Here is a 20677-nt window from a genome sequence, read left to right on the forward strand (position 1 = left end):
GAGAAGTGATAAAAGTATGTCCGATTAATGTTCCGTAAGTATAGTCGAGCGTTTAGAAATTAGAAAAGAAAAGCAAATAATAGAAGAAGGATAGAGATACAATAAGAATATTGAGATCAATGCCATCTTTAGAGTGTCGTAAATGAAACATGCAAAAAAAAGACAGAAAATAATGGAAGAAGGATAGATAGATAGAATAAGAATTGACTATCAGCACCATCTTTATAAAATCTATTCAATTATTTTGATTAATTATTGATAAATTGATAAATACCAAAAGTCTGTACTGAAATTTTTCTTTTCAATTTTTAATTTCGTTCTTCAATTTTTATTATAGTTTATAAAATATTAGAAAAAATTTCTTTGAATTAATAATATAAATCTTAAGAATACAGATATGAAACGAAATTAGACAATGATGGATATTAAAAAACATTAATTATAATATTGATTTTTTGCACTATCGGCAAACATTTAAAAACATTTTAGAAACAGATATATTACCGATTGATTCATCGAAATCGATAGATGGAATAGTAGTATTCTACTATATCTAGTTAAATCAGTATGACCGACATTGAATGAAGCTAAAAATCTATACATCATACACAAAGGTGACGGTTCTTCATGACGTCATTCATTGGGACAACATCCCCGTGGCAGGGATGTAAATTTAGCTTGAACGAAACGTTGATTATTCAATAATTCAAATAGTTTTATTACAAGGAAAATAAAAATAATGTTGTAATATGAGAAATTAATGTATTGTGATTATTCGTGTCAAAGAAATAACGTTTCAGAGAATGTAAAACATCTCGTGTAAATACGCAACAAGCGTCAATGTACGAGATACGCATCGATTTCGCCGGGAAAATATGAGTAATAAAAATAAAGATTTGGTGAATATAAACCTCATAAATAGTAGTGGATCTCAAATGCAATATCAAACATTTTTTGGAATAGGTGAGTAGATGAGATATTAAAATATATCGTCGTTCATATCTAAGATAATTCGATTCGATAGATAAGTCGAATGTAATATTTAATTGTTTTTAAAATTTTTTTATCAGTGTAAGTATTTTTCTTCATAATTTTATTTTTTTTTGTATAAAACTATATAAATAGTAAAATATTACTCTTGTATATACATACGTACATATACATGTATATATATTTATACATATCAAAATTCGTATAGAAAGTATCTAAACATCACCACCTGTTACTACCTTATAGTGTCGTATATAACGTATAATATAATTTCATTAGATTCAAACAAACAAATGTCATTAAATAATTTTAATTTACATGTATTGTGCTTTGTATAATAAAACCTTGCTAAATTAGCAGCTTATTAAACAAAATATGCTAGGCCATGTCCTTTTCAGTGTCTGACTAATATCGATCTATACTACTTAATAGCATTATTTATCATTTTCTAATGAAACAAAAAAATCACTGTTATTTTATTTGTAAAATATAACAAAATTTTTCTTAATTGAAATAAAAAAAATTGCGAAATCTTTTCAAACAAATTTTTTTTTTAAATTAGTTTTATTATTATCATTAACAAAAGCATGATCCATATCTTGTTATCATATATAATTAAGATATATATCGTTCAATAAAAATAATATTATCATTGTAAAGATGTACGACGAAAAGCAAAGGACATGGCACACCTGTAGATAAGAAATGCTGGACTAGTGGAAATTGAAGAGTAGAAAATAAATAAAGAGAAAGCAGTAGAAGATAGAAAAAGAATTAATATACGTAGTGACTATACCATGCATATAAGGATATCCAGTCACTCTCAGCAGCATATACTTGCAAGTGCAATATTTCTTGCTATGATAGTGGTCATCAGCATCCATGTCTTCCTGTTTCCTATGTACACATATAATCCACCAGCTCATCATATAAAGATTTCATCATATGAACAAGCTCTTTGTCATACTTCTTCAAAGAATATCAATATACCACCAAAATGGGAATATCCTTGTCCCAAATATGGAATAGTTTCTGCAATTCAAGGTGGTAGACTTGGAAATCAAATTTGGGAATATGCATCAGTATGGGCTACTGCAAGAAGGACTGGTTTGGAACCATTTATGCCACATTGCATATTGAAAACTCTTGAGGAATATTTTGAAAATCTTAGTATTCCTCCACTTAATTACATTGGAAAGTGTAATTTGGATGTTAATCAAATTGTTAATTCTCTTGGACAATGGAACAGTACAGAACAGAATATTATTATACCGAGGTAAACTATTATATTTCATTTATGTCACAAATATTTCATATTTTTAATATTTTTATTAATAGACATGCAGCTTATTGGTCTTTAATTTTGGTGTGGTTGGATGATGTAAGAAGAGAATTTACATTTAAGCCAAATTTAAGAATTTATGCAGAAAAAGTACTAAAAGAAATAGCAGAGGAATTTAATTTATTTGAACCAACATTTGTAAGCATACACATTCGAAGAACAGATTATGTGGATTATCTATGGCAAAAATTAAAAATCAGACCTGCGCCAGTCAGCTATTATTATGCAGCAATGGATTACTTTATTGGCAAGTATGATAATGTAGTTTTTGTAGTAACTAGTGATAATATAGTTTGGTGCAAGTATCATTTGAATAGTAAAAGATATAGAATAAAATTTGTATCTGATGTGGATGCAAGAGGTCCAGGTAAAGATCTTGCAGTTTTATCAGCATGTAATCATAGTATTATAGATTATGGTACATATGGTTCGTTTGGCGCAATTTTAGCTGCTGGTGAAACTATTGTGTATAATGTAACAACATATTTTTCTACATTAATTGCCGAAGTTTTGCCAAACTGGAAAATAATGAGTTGAATTAAAATCAAAAAATATTTCATAGATCTCAAATTAAAACTAATGCATGTACAAACACTTTATTAAAAATACTTTTTATACAGAGTTTAACGATCATTTCGTTCGATTTAACGCGAAGATCATATTCTCTATATTTCTTTCAGAATTAAAATTGCTAAAAAATTTTCTATACTATTTTTTTTATTAAACATTTATTTACTATTTACAATATTTCTAAACAAAAATATATTTCTTAAATACAATATTAAAAATTTTAATTTATTATTCCAATATAAGGAGGCAACATATATATATATATATATATATAATTATTTATCATAGAATCTAATATTAATCTTTAAAAGTTTATTGCATATTTATATCTTTTCAACAATTTCTAAAAATCCAAATGAAAGTGTAGCATTATATTTTACAAAATTTTTATGAATATAGTATAAGTATAATGCTGATAAATTGTTTAAAATTAGTAGCAATATATCAGTTTTTCAATTAATTATGGCACTATTAATGACAATGTTAGAAATCCATGCACTTTTAATGGTAATATACTTTAATAAAAACATAAGAATTTAAAATAAGAAGAGAAATACAATGGAACAATGGACCACTATAATGTCTAAAATTAAAACAGATGCTTATTTTTTTTACTACCTATGATTCATATTCATAGGCTTTGAGAAATTGAATAGATTCAATATTCTTTTGACAATGAACCAATAAACTGAGACTAATCTAAAAATCTGCAAGAAAATTTCATAGTGGTCAAAATTAAATATACAGATTTTTAAGTGTTCATATTATTATTTCTTAAATCATGATCTTAATTAATTATTTCATAACATATAATATAATCCAAAATGAAATATAATTATATTATATATTTAAGATGTTTTTTGAGTAAAAGAATTACAATCAAACTTGCAGATATAGAAAAAAAAATATCGATAAACCATAACTCTTATGATGTACAATGATTTCAACTGTGATTCTATTTCTTATTGTGCCAAATTCTTAGTGTATAATAACATATAATAATTAAGTGTGTGAAAAAAAATACGTATATACATTCGTTCGTATATATATGTGCATATAAATATTAAGTGCTGAACAAAAATATTAGCATATTCCAACATTTTTTTATATTTTTTGTAAATCTTTAAAATACAGAATTTTCTTTCTAATTTTTTAGTAAAATATAATATTATTAATATAAAATATAATATTAATATTTAAAATTTATTTATTAGAATTTAAAATAACTATATGATAAAAATAAAAAGTAAAAAGTAATAAAGGATTATTTTCAGTGAAACAATAAAAAAAATATTATTTTGCAATATAAATAATCAACAATATTCAACTTATACTTTAAAATTATATTTTAACAAAAAATTGTTGATAAAATTCTATATTTTAAAAATTTACGAAAGACGTTATTACAAAAACTACAGTGTGCCAATATTTTTGTTTAGTACTGTATATATGTACATATAATAAGATTATATCTATACAAAATATTATATAATGTTTTCAAATGAGTAAAGAAAAAGACAATTAAATATTTGTTCACTTAATAATTAAATGTTTCCAAAACTAAAAAAGTTAATAGATGTGAAAAGTATTTTACATAAGTCCATGTTATATATTTATAATAAGTGTTTAAACCTTATATTAACCACGTGACCTGATATATTCAATTTATAATATTTAGTAAATGTGTCTATGTCTATATGTTAATATCTATATATAAATATCTATATATTATATATATATAAAACATCTTTAATATAATTGTGCCTGTTAGTTGTTAAAAAATTATAAAAAATATAAAATGAAGATTCATTATAAGTTACAACTAAAATAAATAATTAAAAAATATTAAACAATCAAATAGAGAATTTATACAACTATCAGGCACTAATATGATCTACTCTGTAAATTCTGTGATAATTTTATGTAATTTGTAAAAAAATAAAACAGATGCATTAAAAATGATTCATTTCACAAAATAAAAATATTCTGCATCAGAAATTATTTAAAATTTTTTTGTTATTAATTTGATTTTATTATTTTTACATTTCACTAATTAATAGTGAAAGTATATTATATGATCAAAAATAAAAAGTATCATTAAAATCCTAATGTTATAAAAGACTAACGATTCGAAGTAACAAGACCAGCAGGTCCCAATCCTAATTTTGTAGTAATTGCTTTTACTCTCAATGGCTGAAAACCAAGTTCACTTTTTGGAATTCCATATTCTTGTAATTTAGTTTCATACGATCGAAGTAGATCGTCATGCGCTTTACACACTTTCGCTAATTCATACTGAAGATCTTGTATTGCGTTATTTTTCTTATTCAGCATATTCTTTAAAAAAAAACATTTATATAAATATATATATATACATAAAATACATAACATATATATACATAAAATAAGGAGAAAAAAAAAGAAAAAAATATACAAACCTCTAATTTTTGATTAGCATTAATGACTGCCATTGGATCTAATTGAGCAGCAGCAAGCACTTCGCTGATTTGTGCTTCGCGCTGCTCTAATAAATCGGATAATTTTTCGAGTTTCTTTTCCAAAAGAACATTTTTTAATCCTGTTTTTTGTTGCAGTTCAAGTATTGCTGAGACAAATCTTGCATGTAATTCATTTCTTTCAGATTGACACTAAACAATAAAATACCAACATTTAATGAATAAAATAGATAATTATTTTTAAAAAAACATAACATTTTTATTTACTTTTTCAAATCGTACTTCTAGTACTTCATTTTCCCATCTTAAATTCTCCAAATCTTTGGCAGTTGTTGCTAATCTTTTTTTAATATTCTGAAATTAAAGTTTTAAATAAAAAGTAATCAATATAAGAAAAAATATTGTAAATACTAACAGCCAAACTTTGTTTATCTTTTTCGTAATTTGCTAATTGACCAGTAAGAGTTGCTAAAGATTCCTCATACGATTTCACATTGCCAGAATATTTTTTATTTTCAATTATTAATTCTCGTACTTGTTTTTTCATGCGTTCTTCATTATTTCTCATTTCATCCATTTGTTCCTGCAAATTCATTATTTACATTATATATGAATGAAGTTATATAAATATATAACTTATATATAATATTATATATTTATTATAAGTTATATAAATAACTTCATTTTTTAATCAACTATACCTTCATACTCTTAATCAAAGATAGATTATTAAGAGTAATATCATTATAATAAGCTTTCATTTCTGCAAATGCAACTTCATGGTTTTTAATCAAATTTGTAATTTGTGTATTTTTTCTTTCTTCTACTTCAGTCATTTCCATACGATGTTTTAAAGTAAGAGCTTCATATTGACTTGTTAATTTGTGTTCATATTTTTGTTCTAGTTCTATAGCTTCATTTTCAAATTGTTTTACTAGTTTATCTATTTCTTCTGCATATTTCTAAATAATAATAAATATTTATTTACATATTATTATATATATAGTATTTAAAAGTAATAAAATAAATTTTTTTCATACCAATTTTAATGTTTTTATTTCATTTAAATGTGCTAAGTCCTGTTCTTTTTGCATTTTTTTTAATTCTCTTTTATCTTTAATTAATTCGTTTTCTTGAAGAGTATAATCATCTTGTGCCATTTTAAGAGCAACCATGTGTTCAGCTTTAGTTTCTGACAAATCAGTTTGATGCTCATACATTAAGTGCTTTACTTTTTGTTTATATAATTTAAGCTCTGCTTCATGTTTTTCTGATAACTCTTCTTTTTCACGTTCTTTGTTTCTTTAAAAATACTATATATAAATTAAATGATACTAAAATATTAAATTTGCAATCAAATATATATATAAGAAATACCTGACAGTTGCTTGCGCTTCATCTAATTGATGTCTTGTGATTTCCCAATAAGTTCTGATTTTATCTCTTTCAAGTTGAAAAAAATTTCTTTCCTCTCGTTCGCGTTCTATTTCTTCAAGTACCCTATGTGCATATATTTCTAATTGTTCTCTATTCATTTTTGTTGTATCTGCTCCATCAAGGGTACGTGCTTTTGCTTTCTTAGGTCCCTAAAAAATTTAAATATAAAAAGAAATAATTTATATATACAATTAGAAAATTTTTAAATTTATAAACTCACCATTTTTATAAAAAATTAAAATTAAAAAAGTCGAATACCACGAAAATATCTATCTATTTCTGTTGATTACAAATAAAAATTTAAGAAAATAAATAATAACATCAATTAATATTTTAGAATCGATATCTTTATTTTATAATTTCATTAATAAAGATACATCGTTTCAACATGAAATTATAGTGTTTTGTTCGATTAGTTGCTAAGTAACCAAACTTAAAACTTAAAGAGAATATATAAAATAGGGAATATAAATATAATTTAATAAATATAAATATAATTTATAATATAATAAAAAGAAAAACTATTTTATTTCCTAATAATTGTGTTATTTTATTATAAATATAATAAAATAATATTTATTTTTATATAATTTTATTATAAATATTCATGCAATGAAAAACACATTAAATGCATGTATGTAAGTCTATTAAACATATTTAAAATATTCGTTTACAATATAAAATTTCTAATATTTCGCATCCAATAAGAAATTATTTATTAATATAAACTATATATATTCTATTTCATAAAAATAAACTTATAAACAAATTTAAAAATTTTCTTTTTGTTATATATTTGTAAATTTATACAAATATTAGCCATAATAATAAATGTATCATAAAATATGTTTAGAAAAAACATTTTTTTTATAGTGTTATATAATACAAATATCATTGTGATATTTATCGTTCTATTGTTTATCATGTTATAAATTATTCTATAAAAAAAATGTTTAATAATATGTTATGTGTTTATATCTCGAAGCACCGCACATATTTATAATTCAGTAATGATAAATATATTATCAAATATATTTTGAAAATAACTAAAAAATGCATGTTATTAACCTATAAATGTGGCCACTAAGCAATATACTTTGTATTAATTTTGATCATTATCATAACAAATTACTAATCAATTATTATATTTTATGTCTTTTAATAATCAATGTAAAAACTATTAATAATAATAACAATTATTAATAATAATAATAATAATAGATATTAAGTACTTATCAATATAATTTTTTTCTTCTGTTTTTTTAATAATCATAGACAATTAAAAGATTGTATATAATTATAACAAATACTATGTTGTTTATGTGAGCATATATTTATAAAAACATTTAAAAAATAAAATATGAGGTAGACTCATTTTACTGATATAAAGAATATTGTGTAGGATTTATGCGTTTGAGTCTTGGTCCATTATAATTTTCTATATAAAGTCGTGCAAGGTTTGTGCCCACATTAGGTTTTTATGCAGTTTTATGCAATTATGTAACGCGTTTTAAAATATCATACTGTGCTCATTCATTAAAACTATAACAAATATAATTACATTTAAAAGTAATACAATCCTGATCTTATATTTATATCATTACTAAAATACTTCCTGAGAAACTAAATATTATATAAGAAAATAAATAATTATGTTAAATAATTATATAATCATTTTCATGAAAAAGGTTCATTTGAATTAGAGAATCAAATGGAATGATATATATGTTTATGTATTATTTCTTTCTATACTTTTGTTTCACCTTTAAATTGAAGCAGACATCCTACAGCACCAAAATAGCCCTAAAATTAAAAAAGATTAATTAATAAATAAATACATTTAAATTTATTTAAAAAAATTATTATATATTCTACCTCATGTTCTAGAAATAGAGCTTTCATAGTTCCTTTAGACCAATAATCCATAGCATAAGCCAGAAGTTTCATTGATATAGGATTTACTCTGAGAAAGTTTCCTACAAATACAACCTAAAATTTCAATCAATATTATTAATAAAAATTGAATATAATAAATACAATAATCAATATTAATATAATAATATAAATATTTTTTACTCTCTCAATTTTTTCGTTAACAGCACACATACGAGCGATAGAGCCAATATTGTTTGTAATAGTAACAAGTGTTGCACGTGCAAGATCTTGTTTACTAACAGCATTCCGTCGCTCTTTAGAATTCATTTGTCCAAAACTATATATAACAGAATAATACATATAAATAAAAAATAAATTATAAAAACATAAAATGAAAATGATTTATTTATTCATTGAAATTATTACCTGCTTGCAACAAGATCTCCAGGAAGACCAAAAGGTCCATAATCTCCACCATAAATATCTTTAACTAATTTATCTACTCTAGTATTATCACCTCCAGTTGCTAACTCTATTGCTTCTTCAAAAGTGTTACATCCAGTTAATAAACAACACAATCCTAAAAATGTACCTCCACCTAGACTAAATGTGAAATAAATATTGTTATATATTATAAAAATTAAATATTACATATATAATTCAATATTATACATAGAAATGAAACATACCTAGTGCCAGATATTCTTTTATAATTTTCTGGTCCATAAACAGCTAAAATGCTTACTCCTGATCCTATATTTACAAGCTGTAAAATGTATTTATAAAATATGTATATAATACAGATTAATATTTTAGAAAATTAAACATACCAAAAAAGGATAGGGTTCAGAAAAATCATAGGGAACTTTCTGACATTTATTATCATCTGTAGGATGAGACCAATAATAACATTCATGTGGATTTGTTGTTTCAATATAAAGCATACCACGTATTAAACTATCTAGTTCATCAAATTTTGCTAAATTCATATTTACTTCCTATAAAAAAAATATAAGTTTTTATAATTTACATGATACAATATATATAAATTAAAATATATCATTAAAATCTATTGTATAAAAAAATAAATAACTTACTTGTTTAAAATTATTTTCAAATTTATATGCTCCACCACCTGTAGCACAAACTGTTGTTACAAGATTTGCCATACCTTTAGATCTTGCTAATGCTAAAAAATTTCCCATTTCACTTGTAGGAAATCTAATAAAATGTAATGTACCACGTCTACCTCTAATGCAAACATTATCCATCTATAATAAAACAATATTTTAAAATTTTTAATATATAAAAATAACATAAAAAATAGAATATTCATGAAACATTCAAGAAACATACTTGCAAATGTGTATCTCTATGACCTGTTTTTCCATATGCTGAATTTTTAGTTAAATATCGTCGAATATTTTTCAGAGTCTCAAGTTCTGCATCTGCTTCATCTCTTGTAGTATCTTTAGGTTCAAAATATACTAATTTAGATAATGTACCTCCTATATCCATACCAAACCATGGCATTGCTAAGAACATAGAACATTATGAATATGAATTATGAACATGAATATTAGAAATATTTAAATAATAAATAATTAAATAAAATTCAATTATTACATTAATAAATACAAATTAATTTGTTATTACAAATTGTATATAAAAAAGCATACAGTGTTTAGCATATATTGTTTGAAAAAATGCAAATTGTAAATTTATTATAAGCTTCAATAATATTATTGATTATAATATTAAAATATAAAATATAAATTATAATATAAAAAAGTAACAATAAAAAAATTAAATAATAATTGTTACATGTATTGTCATTGTAAGGATATTTTAAAAATAATATTAATAAAAAAAATAAAAATGGCTACTCTAAGCACACATACACTTGAATGACTCACAAGGTGATGAATGGTTTTTGGACTCCTTAGAAAGAGCCTCAGTATCAGTATAACCATTGGATGCCATAGCTTTTGTTGTGATATGATTTTTATAATTTTGAGGACTCATTGTTGATCTTCGAGTCATTTACAATCTTCTTCAATATATATATAATTTCTTAGCTGGAAATTAGAAAAAAATGTGAATATAATGTACTTCAATATATACAATTTAGAAAACTATAAACTATAAACTAAAAATTAAAACTATAAATTAATTTCATACAATATTTTTATTTTAACATGGACATGCATAAATATTTTTTAAATATTTTTTTAATATTAATAGCAAATCATTAAATTGGAAAAATTAAAAAGAAATTATTTATTTAAATATTTATTCTAATATCTAATCATATTCTCCATATTTTTTGACAAATAAAAAAAGATACATTATTCATAAATTAAATAGATAAATAGATTAAATAGTAAAAGTATATTTTTTATTATAGTTTTATTATAGTCAATGATAATGTCAAAAAGATTTATTTTATTATAATTATATCAAATAATTTAAATTTAAATTTAAATAACTTACAATATTATATTTTCTTCAACTATTAATAATTAAATTGTCTCTTTATGACTTAGTCACTGTGTACATTCTTAATTGGTTAACAACACTGTTTTAAATATGCTAGATGAAAACTTATTATATATATATAACAAAATGATGAATTAAAATATTAAATATCATTATTATTTTATTAATATATTTAAAATTAATATTAATTAATTTTAAATTAAGAATAACAATTTTTAATATTTGTAAAATAAAGTTATCGATACTTTTAACAATCTAAAATGACGAATTATAAGAATGACGGTATAAAGTACACTATACACACACAAAATTATTTTAATAATATGAATATGAATGACAAGTATTTATTTAATTTCAGAAAAAAACAAAAAAGCATAACAAATCTGATCTCCAATAGATAACTATTGGCTAATCAAAAGATAAGAGGGAACAAACTACGCCATTGCGCTCATATTAACCAATGATAGAAATGAAGCAATAGAGAATTGTTATAACTGTATTTTGTACGGTACAGTAAAAAGTAAAAGTAAAAATTAAAATATAATTCGACTTAAAAATATCATTTCAAATTGAATTAAATTCTCCCTATAAAAAATTGAAAAATCGTAGTTTAATAATAAATTTTTCAAAATAATGATCATTTTTAAATCAGATTATTTTATTATCGAATAATAACTTTGATTTATTGTTAAAATTGATTCTATTATAAAATATTGATTCATAAATTATTATAGTTTTAATCAAAATGTTATTAAATATTGCATTCAATTTATAAAAATGAATATGAATGTAGAACTATTACAATCATTCTTTATTTTAATTTTAATTTATTTTAACTTATTTCATATTGTGCTAATATTATTTAAAAAATATATTTTATAAAAAACTTATTCAATAATCTTTCTTCTAACTCATTTGCTTTTTAAATTTGTATAATATTATAGAATAATAATCATGCAATTATAAAATTTTTTTATGTTAATTTTTTTTATTTTTACATATGATATGACGTCATAAATCTATGTTATTAAAATCTATATTAAAAAAAACTCGTAAAGTACATATTTATTACGAATTAATTTAATTTAAATTTTTAAAATCTCAAAATTTAAATTTATCAATTCAAAAATTTATATTATAAACTTGTATAAGATTTTTATATAAGGTATTTTTCTATATATATTATTTTATATATATTTCATAATCATGTGTATCTATTGACATAATATATAAATCGTAAATGTCGTAAATGTCTTTGCATTTTACGTAATTAAAAGCAAATATTTAATTACTATTTTATTATTATTTATTATAAAAAAATAATAAAAATAATAAATAAACAAAATAATAAATTATTGTATATTAATATTAAATTGAAATAATATTACAGTTATATATAATAATTGTTTAAAAAGTTGATTTAAAAAGTATTTTTAATTTTATTTCGTATAATTTAATAAATAAGTTTGTCAATAATTTTTCTTATTAGCAATTTAATAAATAACATATAAAATATGGAATTAATAATAAATAAATTAAAACATGATATATTTTAAATCTCTTTATTAAGACTCAATATAATTATATTTTATATGTAGCTAATTAACTACATTGAGTACGGGCCATCATAGAAATCTTCTGTGCTTTCTGTACTATATCTGGGCAATGTTTACGACGTACAAGTTTACAATCTTGAAAGAAACCTTCATTTCTAGGGAAACCATGTGATCCATCAGCATATGTAACTAATCCTAAAAATAATAATTTATTAATTTAATATAAAAAGTTTGACATTTAAGATCTTGCATACCTAATCCCCACACACGGCCACCACGAAATTCTCCTTCAAATTTCATACCATCTGATCTCCAAAACACACCATGACCATGAAACCAACCTTGCATAAATTCACCTTCATATCTAATAAAAAATATTATTGAAATAGATTGATAATCATAAAAAATAAAATAGAAAGTTATTTTTTTTTTATATATAATACTTACTTTGCTCCATCTGGAAATACTATAACTCCTAAACCAGAACACAGTCCATTTTGAAAACCTCCATCATAACGTGTTCCATCAGGAAGCAATAAAGAACCAGCACCATGCTTCAATCCTTTTGCATTCCAATCTCCAATATATTTTGTACCATCTTCATATTTGTATGCACCATTTTTTACTATACCTATGAATAAATTTTAATACTATACATATTTTTCATATTTTTAAAATTAAAAAAAAAAAAAAGAAAAAGAAAAGCAGTAAGTTAAAAGTCTTACCATCACCCATGCTTCTAGTATACTAAATGTATTAAGAGTAACTTTCAGGTTTCAATCCCATTATAGAAATCAATTCTTTATTCAATTATATACATTATGTACAATATATAGAACAAACATAATATAATGAATCAATTTCTTTACTCTTATAGGAAAAACTACAATGAAAAAAATCATTTTGTTTGGAATATTGTATATAAATGAATATATAATTTCGAAAATGTATAAAACATAAAACAGTATAATTAAACTTATCTATATTAAATAAAAATAAATGTATACATTTATAAATTACAAAAGATTTTATTGTGATAAATTTCATGTAAGTTAAAATAAAACAGATCATTATTCTTTTAATATTCCTGGCGCACCAACTAAAAACCATCTTGTTCTTGCTTTTACCGCGGCTTTTCGCACTAAACGTTTTCGATCATCAATTGATACTGATAATTTTTCTAATACATCTTGTTTATATGTATTAATTAAAACAATTGGATATTTACAATAATTTGTTAGGCATTCTAGAGCTGCTATTCTGACTCTCTGGAATATTAATTAAAAAATATTAATTAAAATAAAATATACAAAATTAAAATAATATAAATTAAAATATTCATAAAATAATTTATTTATATTATAAATATAAATTAATAATAATTTTATAAAATATTACCATAGTTTTATAAGTAGATAAATTTAATAATCTTGGAATGAAACATTGTATTTTATCAGAAAAAATATCATGTTTAGTCTCTAAGAGAAGATTCAATGTTGTTAAAGTTAAAAAAAGTAATTGTTCATTGTCAAGAGATAAAGATTCTATTAAAAGAGGGACCAGCTGAAAAAAATAAAGATTATATTATAAATATATACTATATAAATTATTAATATATAATCAATACCTTAGATAAATACATAAAGAAGAGTTCTACAGGTACTTCTTCTAATAGCTGTACTAATGCACTTAAATAGTTTTGTCTTGAGATATTTTCAAATTCAAAATTTTTTTTAATTAAATGTTCAAATACTCTTTGTTTATACAAAATTTTAACATTACAGAAATTTTCTTCTATCAAAGTATCCTCATGTCTATTTGTTAAGATTTTATATTCTTGTGCTATATGTTGACCTATTTGATCATGTTTTAAAATATTGGTAAGCTGTGAATACAGTATTAAAAAAATATTACATGTTATTTGTAAAATATTTTTTAAAAATAACAAAAATTTTTACGTACTTCATTCAAAAATATTTCAACATCACAAGAACCTTTTGTAATTATAGCTTTTGTTAACCATACTTGTAAAGAAACTGCTGCTTTCATTATTTCAGTATTAACATTTAAATTCAAATTATTATTTATTTTCTCTTTAAAATATGATAAAATACGTAAAAACGATTCGTCATTATCATTAATTTTGTTTAATATTACAGCAATAAATTTATGCGTTATAAGTCTTATATTTAAATAATTATTGTTAAATGCCAAATTATGGAGATTTTGTAATAAATTTAAATTTATTATGAAATCAACATTTTGACGTAAAGGAATGAAAAGATTCATTACAAAAATAGCATCAAATTCTGAAACTTGTTCATTCAAAACTGAAGCATATTTATTAATAAGATTTTGTTGCTCTTCAAGTGTTAAATTTCGTACAATTAATCGACAAATATTTAAAACTATATCTAATCTTTGATCTATAGGATTAAATCTAAGTGCAATCAATTTTTGAATTATATTACACTCATAATATAGATAATGTTGTACATTATAATCAATATTTTTTGTAGTAACTAGCCTATGAAGACATGTTAAAGCTGTAAAGCTTATATCAGAATTTGCAATATTTGTTTGTGATACAATTTGAGGAAGAACTTCAATAGCTAATTTATATGTTTTAGCAACAGCTGCTAATACTTCTAATTTATGAATTTGTATTTCTATTTTCTCTTCACCTGAAACAATTAAAATGATAAAGTTTTATTTTAAAATAAAATATTCTAAATCACATATTTCAATTATTAAATTTATTAGATTACCAGCTAATTGAAATTTTTCTTTAATTAAATTTGATATTTCATCTGGATATAATGTAGCAAAACTTATAAGACATGAATGACAAAGTATTTTTATTTCATTATATTTCACTTCACTCAAACTATAAATTTTATCATAAATTAGAGTGCGATGTGTTTTATTTAAATATGCTTTTTGTATTGTTAAACCAAACAATATCTTGGATTGTAATTCTGTATTTTGTGTTGATAATTCATTTAAATATAAATTTGGTATATCTGTCCATGCTAGTTCTGGAATATCTAAAAAAAATTTTGTTTTATATTAAAATTAAAATAATCTTTAACACATATCTCAAAATATATGAGATATATATTCACCCTTGATAGTAAATCCATAATCAGAAGCAATTTTAATAAAAGTATTTAGTGTTTCAATTAAAATTACTTTATTAATTATTGAAATATCAGTAGAATATTGACCAAGAGATAATGGTACTATTACTTTTAATATTTCTGTACATGATTCTTTATTGACCATTGCCACACATTCCAACAATTTTATAGTTGGTCTAAATAAACTAAGTTGCACATCATACATAGATAAATTTACATTTGTGATTATATCATCAATAAAACTTTTACAAAGTTTAACATTACTTGATATAGTTTCAATTAGAGATATAACTGCCTTCAAACTTGCATTTTTTAATTCTAAATCTGCACCTGGTATAATTTCTTTTTTTAAAGCAATAAATAATTCGGTCAAATGTGGTTCAAGACCTTTTACACCAAATATTGGTGTACCCTTGCACAATAAATTCAAACAATCCATCTTGGCAATTTTAAGATTAGAGAATAATTTATCAATTATAAGTGGTATACAGAATTCAGCAAATTCTGGTATAGCACAAAGACAAGGTGCTAATTTTTCTGCCAAATCATCACGTGTTATCCCTATTCCCTCTGTTCCAGACTGAAAAATGTCAAGTCAAATTACAATTCATATTCATAAATGATGTATAATTAAAATCTTGATTGGTTGATTTAATTACAGGATTGAAGTCAACTGGAAAGTAACATGCAATGACTTCAAACATTTCTTCAGTTAAATGGCCTAGTGAAAATTCTTTTATAAATTTTGGAAGTGCACTAAATAATAGCATAAGATTTCTAGGATCCCTTTCTCCATCTATAGCACTAATAACTCCATAAATAAAATCTGGTCCCATAGCTTTTAAATCTTCTATTTTATTTTCCAATAATGTTATAAATATGAAATATATATTCCTACGATCTAATAATAATTGAGATTGGCACTGAACATTTTCAAAAAGAGCTCTGAATAAATATGCAGGTGAATCTTTAGGCAAATGAGTCATTTGAACCTGAAAGAATCATTACTCATTTATATAATTGTTTATATAATTATATAATTATTATTTATATAATTAAATATAATTTTAATAAATACAAAACTTACAATTGACAAAATTCCTTTTAATACTACTGGTATAATATTATGATGATCCTTTAATCTATCACAATAAAATGATGTTATAAAACCCAATTCAGCTTCATTCAAAAAATCTTTTGGTAAATAAAATAAAATAATAGAAAGGGCACAAATGCCTTTTTCTCGTATTTTAACATCTTTTTCTGTTACAAAAGGTCCAAGTTCTTCCACAACTGTATAAAGTTTTGTATAACCAGATTGTATTTCTAAATTAAAAAGAAATTATTTATTTTTTAGAAAATTATTTATTTTTAAGAAAGATAAATTTTAAACAAATATTTTTTATTTCAATAATTTATAAATTTAATAATTCTAATAAAAATATTATTTTTATTAATTTAGATAAATATAAATAATATTTTAATGAACTATAAACAAGTTTCTAGTTTTTGCTTTAAACATCAAGGCCAATTATCTATATGTAGAAGAAGAACAATCATGCTAATTAATACACACCTAAAGCGATCTGTTGGCACGTTATGTTCAGTGTTTCGTCTTCTTTAAAAGCAGAAAGAAATCTTTCTTTAAAAACAGTACTTGTAAGTGAAGCCATTGCAAACCATGCCTTCTTTCTATATTACTTAACCTTAGTATATTAATAAAATATAATTTTATCAAATATAATCGTGATTAATTTTTCGATTTAAAATTATTAAATATACTTGAATTACAAAATAACTTGATAACAATTATTTCATGTGACGCGTCTTAATAGAATATTAGATTTATTAAAAAATTGTTTATAAAACTTGTTTTATTTAGATTTTAAACCCATTTATATGAATTAACATTTCAGGTTAGGTTACTAATGATTCGATTATAGCGCCTCTAATGGTACCGATTTGTAATTCAGTGGATAAGATGGACGAAAATGGCATGTGAGGTGTTGTTAAATTTTAGTGAAATGTTTGGTTACATCAGCCACCTAGGATGGGAGGCTGCATAGGTATAACAAGGGCAAGAAATGCCTCTGTTGATAATACTACAGGAAATTCTACGAGAGTAAATTCAGGTAAAAATTAAAATGAAATTTTGCGCGTAGAAATTGCAATCAACAACAGTTAACCTTGAAGATAGTTCAGGTTTTTTCCTTACCTTCCTACCTAGCATTTATTGCATGTTATGCATCGATATTTGCATATTATTTATTACATAAAATATTATTGAAAGATTGAATTATATGTATATATGAATGTATATGTATATATACATATATATGAATTATATGTATATATACTACATATATATATATATATATATTTGTATATATATATATAATATATATATATATACACATATATGTGTGTATTATAATGTTTTGTGATATCAAACAATTTTATAAAAAATATTTTTATTGTATTGAAAAAAAAAGAACTGTTAAAATTTTAACATTATTTGTCATTTTTTTAAAATTGGAAATAATTATATTTTATAACATAAATTGTCTTCATAATTATCTTTAGTTTTATCAAACTTTTAAAATATGTTTTTACATTTTTAATTTTATAAAGAATTTATCATATTATAAAAAAAATGTTATATTTACATAGGAAATTCAAGAAAAAATCATCCATTATGTCATGAGGCAATTAGATGGAAATCAGATGTACCTTTGACAGAAGGACAGCTAAGAAGTAAAAGAGATGAATTTTGGGATACTGCACCTGCATTTGATGGACGTAAAGAAATATGGGATGCATTAAGAGCAGGAGCAACAGCAGCAGAAGCTCAAGATTATCAATTAGCACAGGCTATATTAGATGGAGCTAATATTTCTGTTCCAAATGGTTTTTTAACAGAATGTTATGATGAATTGGGTACCAGATATCAAGTTCCCATTTATTGCTTATCATATCCAATTAATATTGTGAAAGAAGATAGTGGAAGAGATTCTCCTGCTGATTGTTCAGGTAATGTGCAATTTTATAAAAATTTTTTTTAAAAATCATATTTTTAGAAAGAAAATCAATTATTATATATTTATTTATTTATAGAACCTATTGATAGTGGAGTTGAACAGACATTGAAGCTAAGATTATCAACTACATTAGGTGAAGTTAAATTGCCAGTTTATAGTAAAGATACTATTGCTACTGCTAAAAAGAAATTGCAGGTATATATAATTATTCAAATTATATTTCATATCTCTATTCTGCATTAATTTATGATTTAATTTAATGAATAGAGTCAAGAAGGTTTAGAACCATCTCGTCAAAGGTGGTTTTTTGGTGGAAAGTTATTAGGTGATAAAATGCACATAGAAGAAGCAAAAATACAACCAGGCTATGTAATACAAGTAATTGTAAATCCAGAAAAATTAGATGACAGTCCTGTGAAAACAAGTTGAACTAATATTGCACAAGATACAAGTTATATTGAACCATCTTTCTCTGATAAACATATTCTTACCTGCATTCAAAGTAAGAATACATTTTTTTTTTTAATTTTATATTGTGTCATTAATAAGATCAGAGCAGCAATCTTGAAGTGATTTTTTATAATAAAATGCACTTACAACGTAACTTTCGTAAAATATATATATATATAAATATAAATATATATAATATATATATATAATATGAGACATAATATATTTATATGTATTATATATATTTATATACAATTGTTATAAGGATTAAATAATATTGCGTTTAAATTGTGGGTTGTGATTATTTAATTTTTATTAATTTATAAACTAGTTCAAAAAAAATGCTAACTACATACAAAAATAAACTGTTAAAGAATTTTGATTAACATTGGTTTAAGTTAAATACTTACAAAAAAGATTATGAATAATTGGTATTGAAATAACATTTACCTCATAGCAGGAATGTTGTTATACTTATTTGTTATTACCAACAAAGGTGCTGGTGCTGTAACACTTGGGAAACTAAGTATTACATGTAGAAAATTATTCTATGCTGCTTATTAAACAATGTTGCATAATTATATAATATAAAAATTAAATTGTACACTTAAAAAAGATTATAATAATACAAACAATAATGATAAGGAAATTATAAAAAAAATTATATAAATATGAATGAATATAAAAATACAATGGACAATAGTGAAAAAAGGAGCAAAGTATATACTAATTGTTGCAATGCATTTTTTTTTTCATTTCTTATAAATTCCACATTTTCTGAATTTTTTTATAATTAATAATTTTAATTTTTTTAAAATCAAATTAATAGAAAAAAATTATAACAGCTTTATTGCATAATATGTAGAATATATACACAAATCTTTGACATTTTCATTTTGATTAAATTTATTAAATTTTTTGTAAATGTCTCATGAATGTTTATAAGATATATATTTGGATTATTTCATAAAAGTACATGTTGGCCTATTAGTGGCCTAAAAATCTACGATTCCTTCCTATAAGTACTAAGAAGATATAATATAAGATCTATACTGCTGAATAATGCACAGAAGAAAAAATGTACGATTAATAATTAAATTACATGTGGTGCAGAATGTATAATTTTTATATAATTTTATCAGCACAATCACTTTCATATCTATGTTTCATATTTGTGCTTACAATAAAATGATCACAATAAAATCATTACTGCTAATTCAAGTTTAATAGCACTTAATTCTTACTTCTGCTCCACATGTTGCACAAAAAAAATGATCTAGAGTATAATTATATCAGATGACATATTATGCGTGTGAATTTATTG

At 22.5% G+C, this 20677-nt stretch overlaps 6 protein-coding genes and 1 long non-coding RNA gene across 8 annotated transcripts; 3 read left to right on the plus strand and 4 right to left on the minus strand.

Moving 5' to 3' along the window:
• The first annotated feature begins 616 nt into the window (after positions 1–616).
• Positions 617–3021, plus strand: LOC726095 (galactoside 2-alpha-L-fucosyltransferase 2). The gene is made up of 3 exons (XM_001121862.5): positions 617–963; positions 1651–2266; positions 2329–3021. Exons 2-3 carry the CDS (start codon positions 1788–1790, stop codon positions 2867–2869), a joined length of 1020 nt encoding a protein of 339 aa, XP_001121862.1. The 5' UTR covers positions 617–963; positions 1651–1787; the 3' UTR covers positions 2870–3021.
• A 1650-nt stretch (positions 3022–4671) lies between these two features.
• LOC411937 (dynein regulatory complex subunit 4) lies at positions 4672–7058 on the minus strand. Its single transcript, XM_006563418.3, has 8 exons — positions 7016–7058; positions 6736–6944; positions 6399–6660; positions 6060–6320; positions 5774–5941; positions 5626–5712; positions 5341–5550; positions 4672–5239 (listed from the first exon to the last, which is right to left on the minus strand). The coding sequence occupies exons 1-8, from the start codon at positions 7016–7018 to the stop codon at positions 5024–5026; spliced, it is 1416 nt and encodes a 471-aa protein (XP_006563481.1). The 5' UTR covers positions 7019–7058; the 3' UTR covers positions 4672–5023.
• A 1101-nt stretch (positions 7059–8159) lies between these two features.
• Positions 8160–11321, minus strand: LOC726156 (pantothenate kinase 3). Of its 2 annotated transcripts, XM_006563419.3 has the most exons (10): positions 11164–11321; positions 10572–10748; positions 10027–10205; positions 9768–9941; positions 9501–9668; positions 9360–9436; positions 9097–9273; positions 8872–9007; positions 8671–8784; positions 8160–8598 (listed from the first exon to the last, which is right to left on the minus strand). In XM_006563419.3, the coding sequence occupies exons 2-10, from the start codon at positions 10711–10713 to the stop codon at positions 8542–8544; spliced, it is 1224 nt and encodes a 407-aa protein (XP_006563482.1). In that variant the 5' UTR covers positions 10714–10748; positions 11164–11321; the 3' UTR covers positions 8160–8541. The 2 variants fall into 2 exon arrangements, with proteins under 2 accessions (XP_006563482.1, XP_006563483.1); XM_006563420.2 differs by lacking the exon at positions 11164–11321 and having other exon boundaries at positions 10587–10742.
• Positions 10649–11689, plus strand: LOC102656440. The gene is made up of 2 exons (XR_409692.3): positions 10649–10767; positions 11528–11689. It is a non-coding gene; the product is annotated as an uncharacterized LOC102656440 (long non-coding RNA).
• A 1026-nt stretch (positions 11690–12715) lies between these two features.
• LOC409816 (MORN repeat-containing protein 4 homolog) lies at positions 12716–13607 on the minus strand. Its single transcript, XM_393307.7, has 4 exons — positions 13451–13607; positions 13173–13356; positions 12980–13089; positions 12716–12920 (listed from the first exon to the last, which is right to left on the minus strand). The coding sequence occupies exons 1-4, from the start codon at positions 13458–13460 to the stop codon at positions 12772–12774; spliced, it is 453 nt and encodes a 150-aa protein (XP_393307.3). The 5' UTR covers positions 13461–13607; the 3' UTR covers positions 12716–12771.
• Positions 13608–13713: 106 nt separating this feature from the next.
• Positions 13714–17670, minus strand: LOC552848 (MMS19 nucleotide excision repair protein homolog). Its single transcript, XM_625224.5, has 9 exons — positions 17442–17670; positions 16953–17191; positions 16525–16857; positions 15851–16445; positions 15494–15772; positions 14688–15409; positions 14353–14610; positions 14124–14288; positions 13714–13993 (listed from the first exon to the last, which is right to left on the minus strand). Exons 1-9 carry the CDS (start codon positions 17536–17538, stop codon positions 13796–13798), a joined length of 2886 nt encoding a protein of 961 aa, XP_625227.2. The 5' UTR covers positions 17539–17670; the 3' UTR covers positions 13714–13795.
• On the plus strand, positions 17386–19507 carry LOC552847 (ubiquitin domain-containing protein 1). Its single transcript, XM_625223.5, has 5 exons — positions 17386–17524; positions 17782–17997; positions 18536–18895; positions 18980–19098; positions 19171–19507. The coding sequence occupies exons 2-5, from the start codon at positions 17916–17918 to the stop codon at positions 19330–19332; spliced, it is 723 nt and encodes a 240-aa protein (XP_625226.1). The 5' UTR covers positions 17386–17524; positions 17782–17915; the 3' UTR covers positions 19333–19507.
• Positions 19508–20677: the final 1170 nt, after the last annotated feature.

Source organism: Apis mellifera, linkage group LG15 (assembly GCF_003254395.2).
Source record: "Apis mellifera strain DH4 linkage group LG15, Amel_HAv3.1, whole genome shotgun sequence".
Lineage (NCBI taxonomy): Eukaryota > Metazoa > Arthropoda > Insecta > Hymenoptera > Apidae > Apis > Apis mellifera.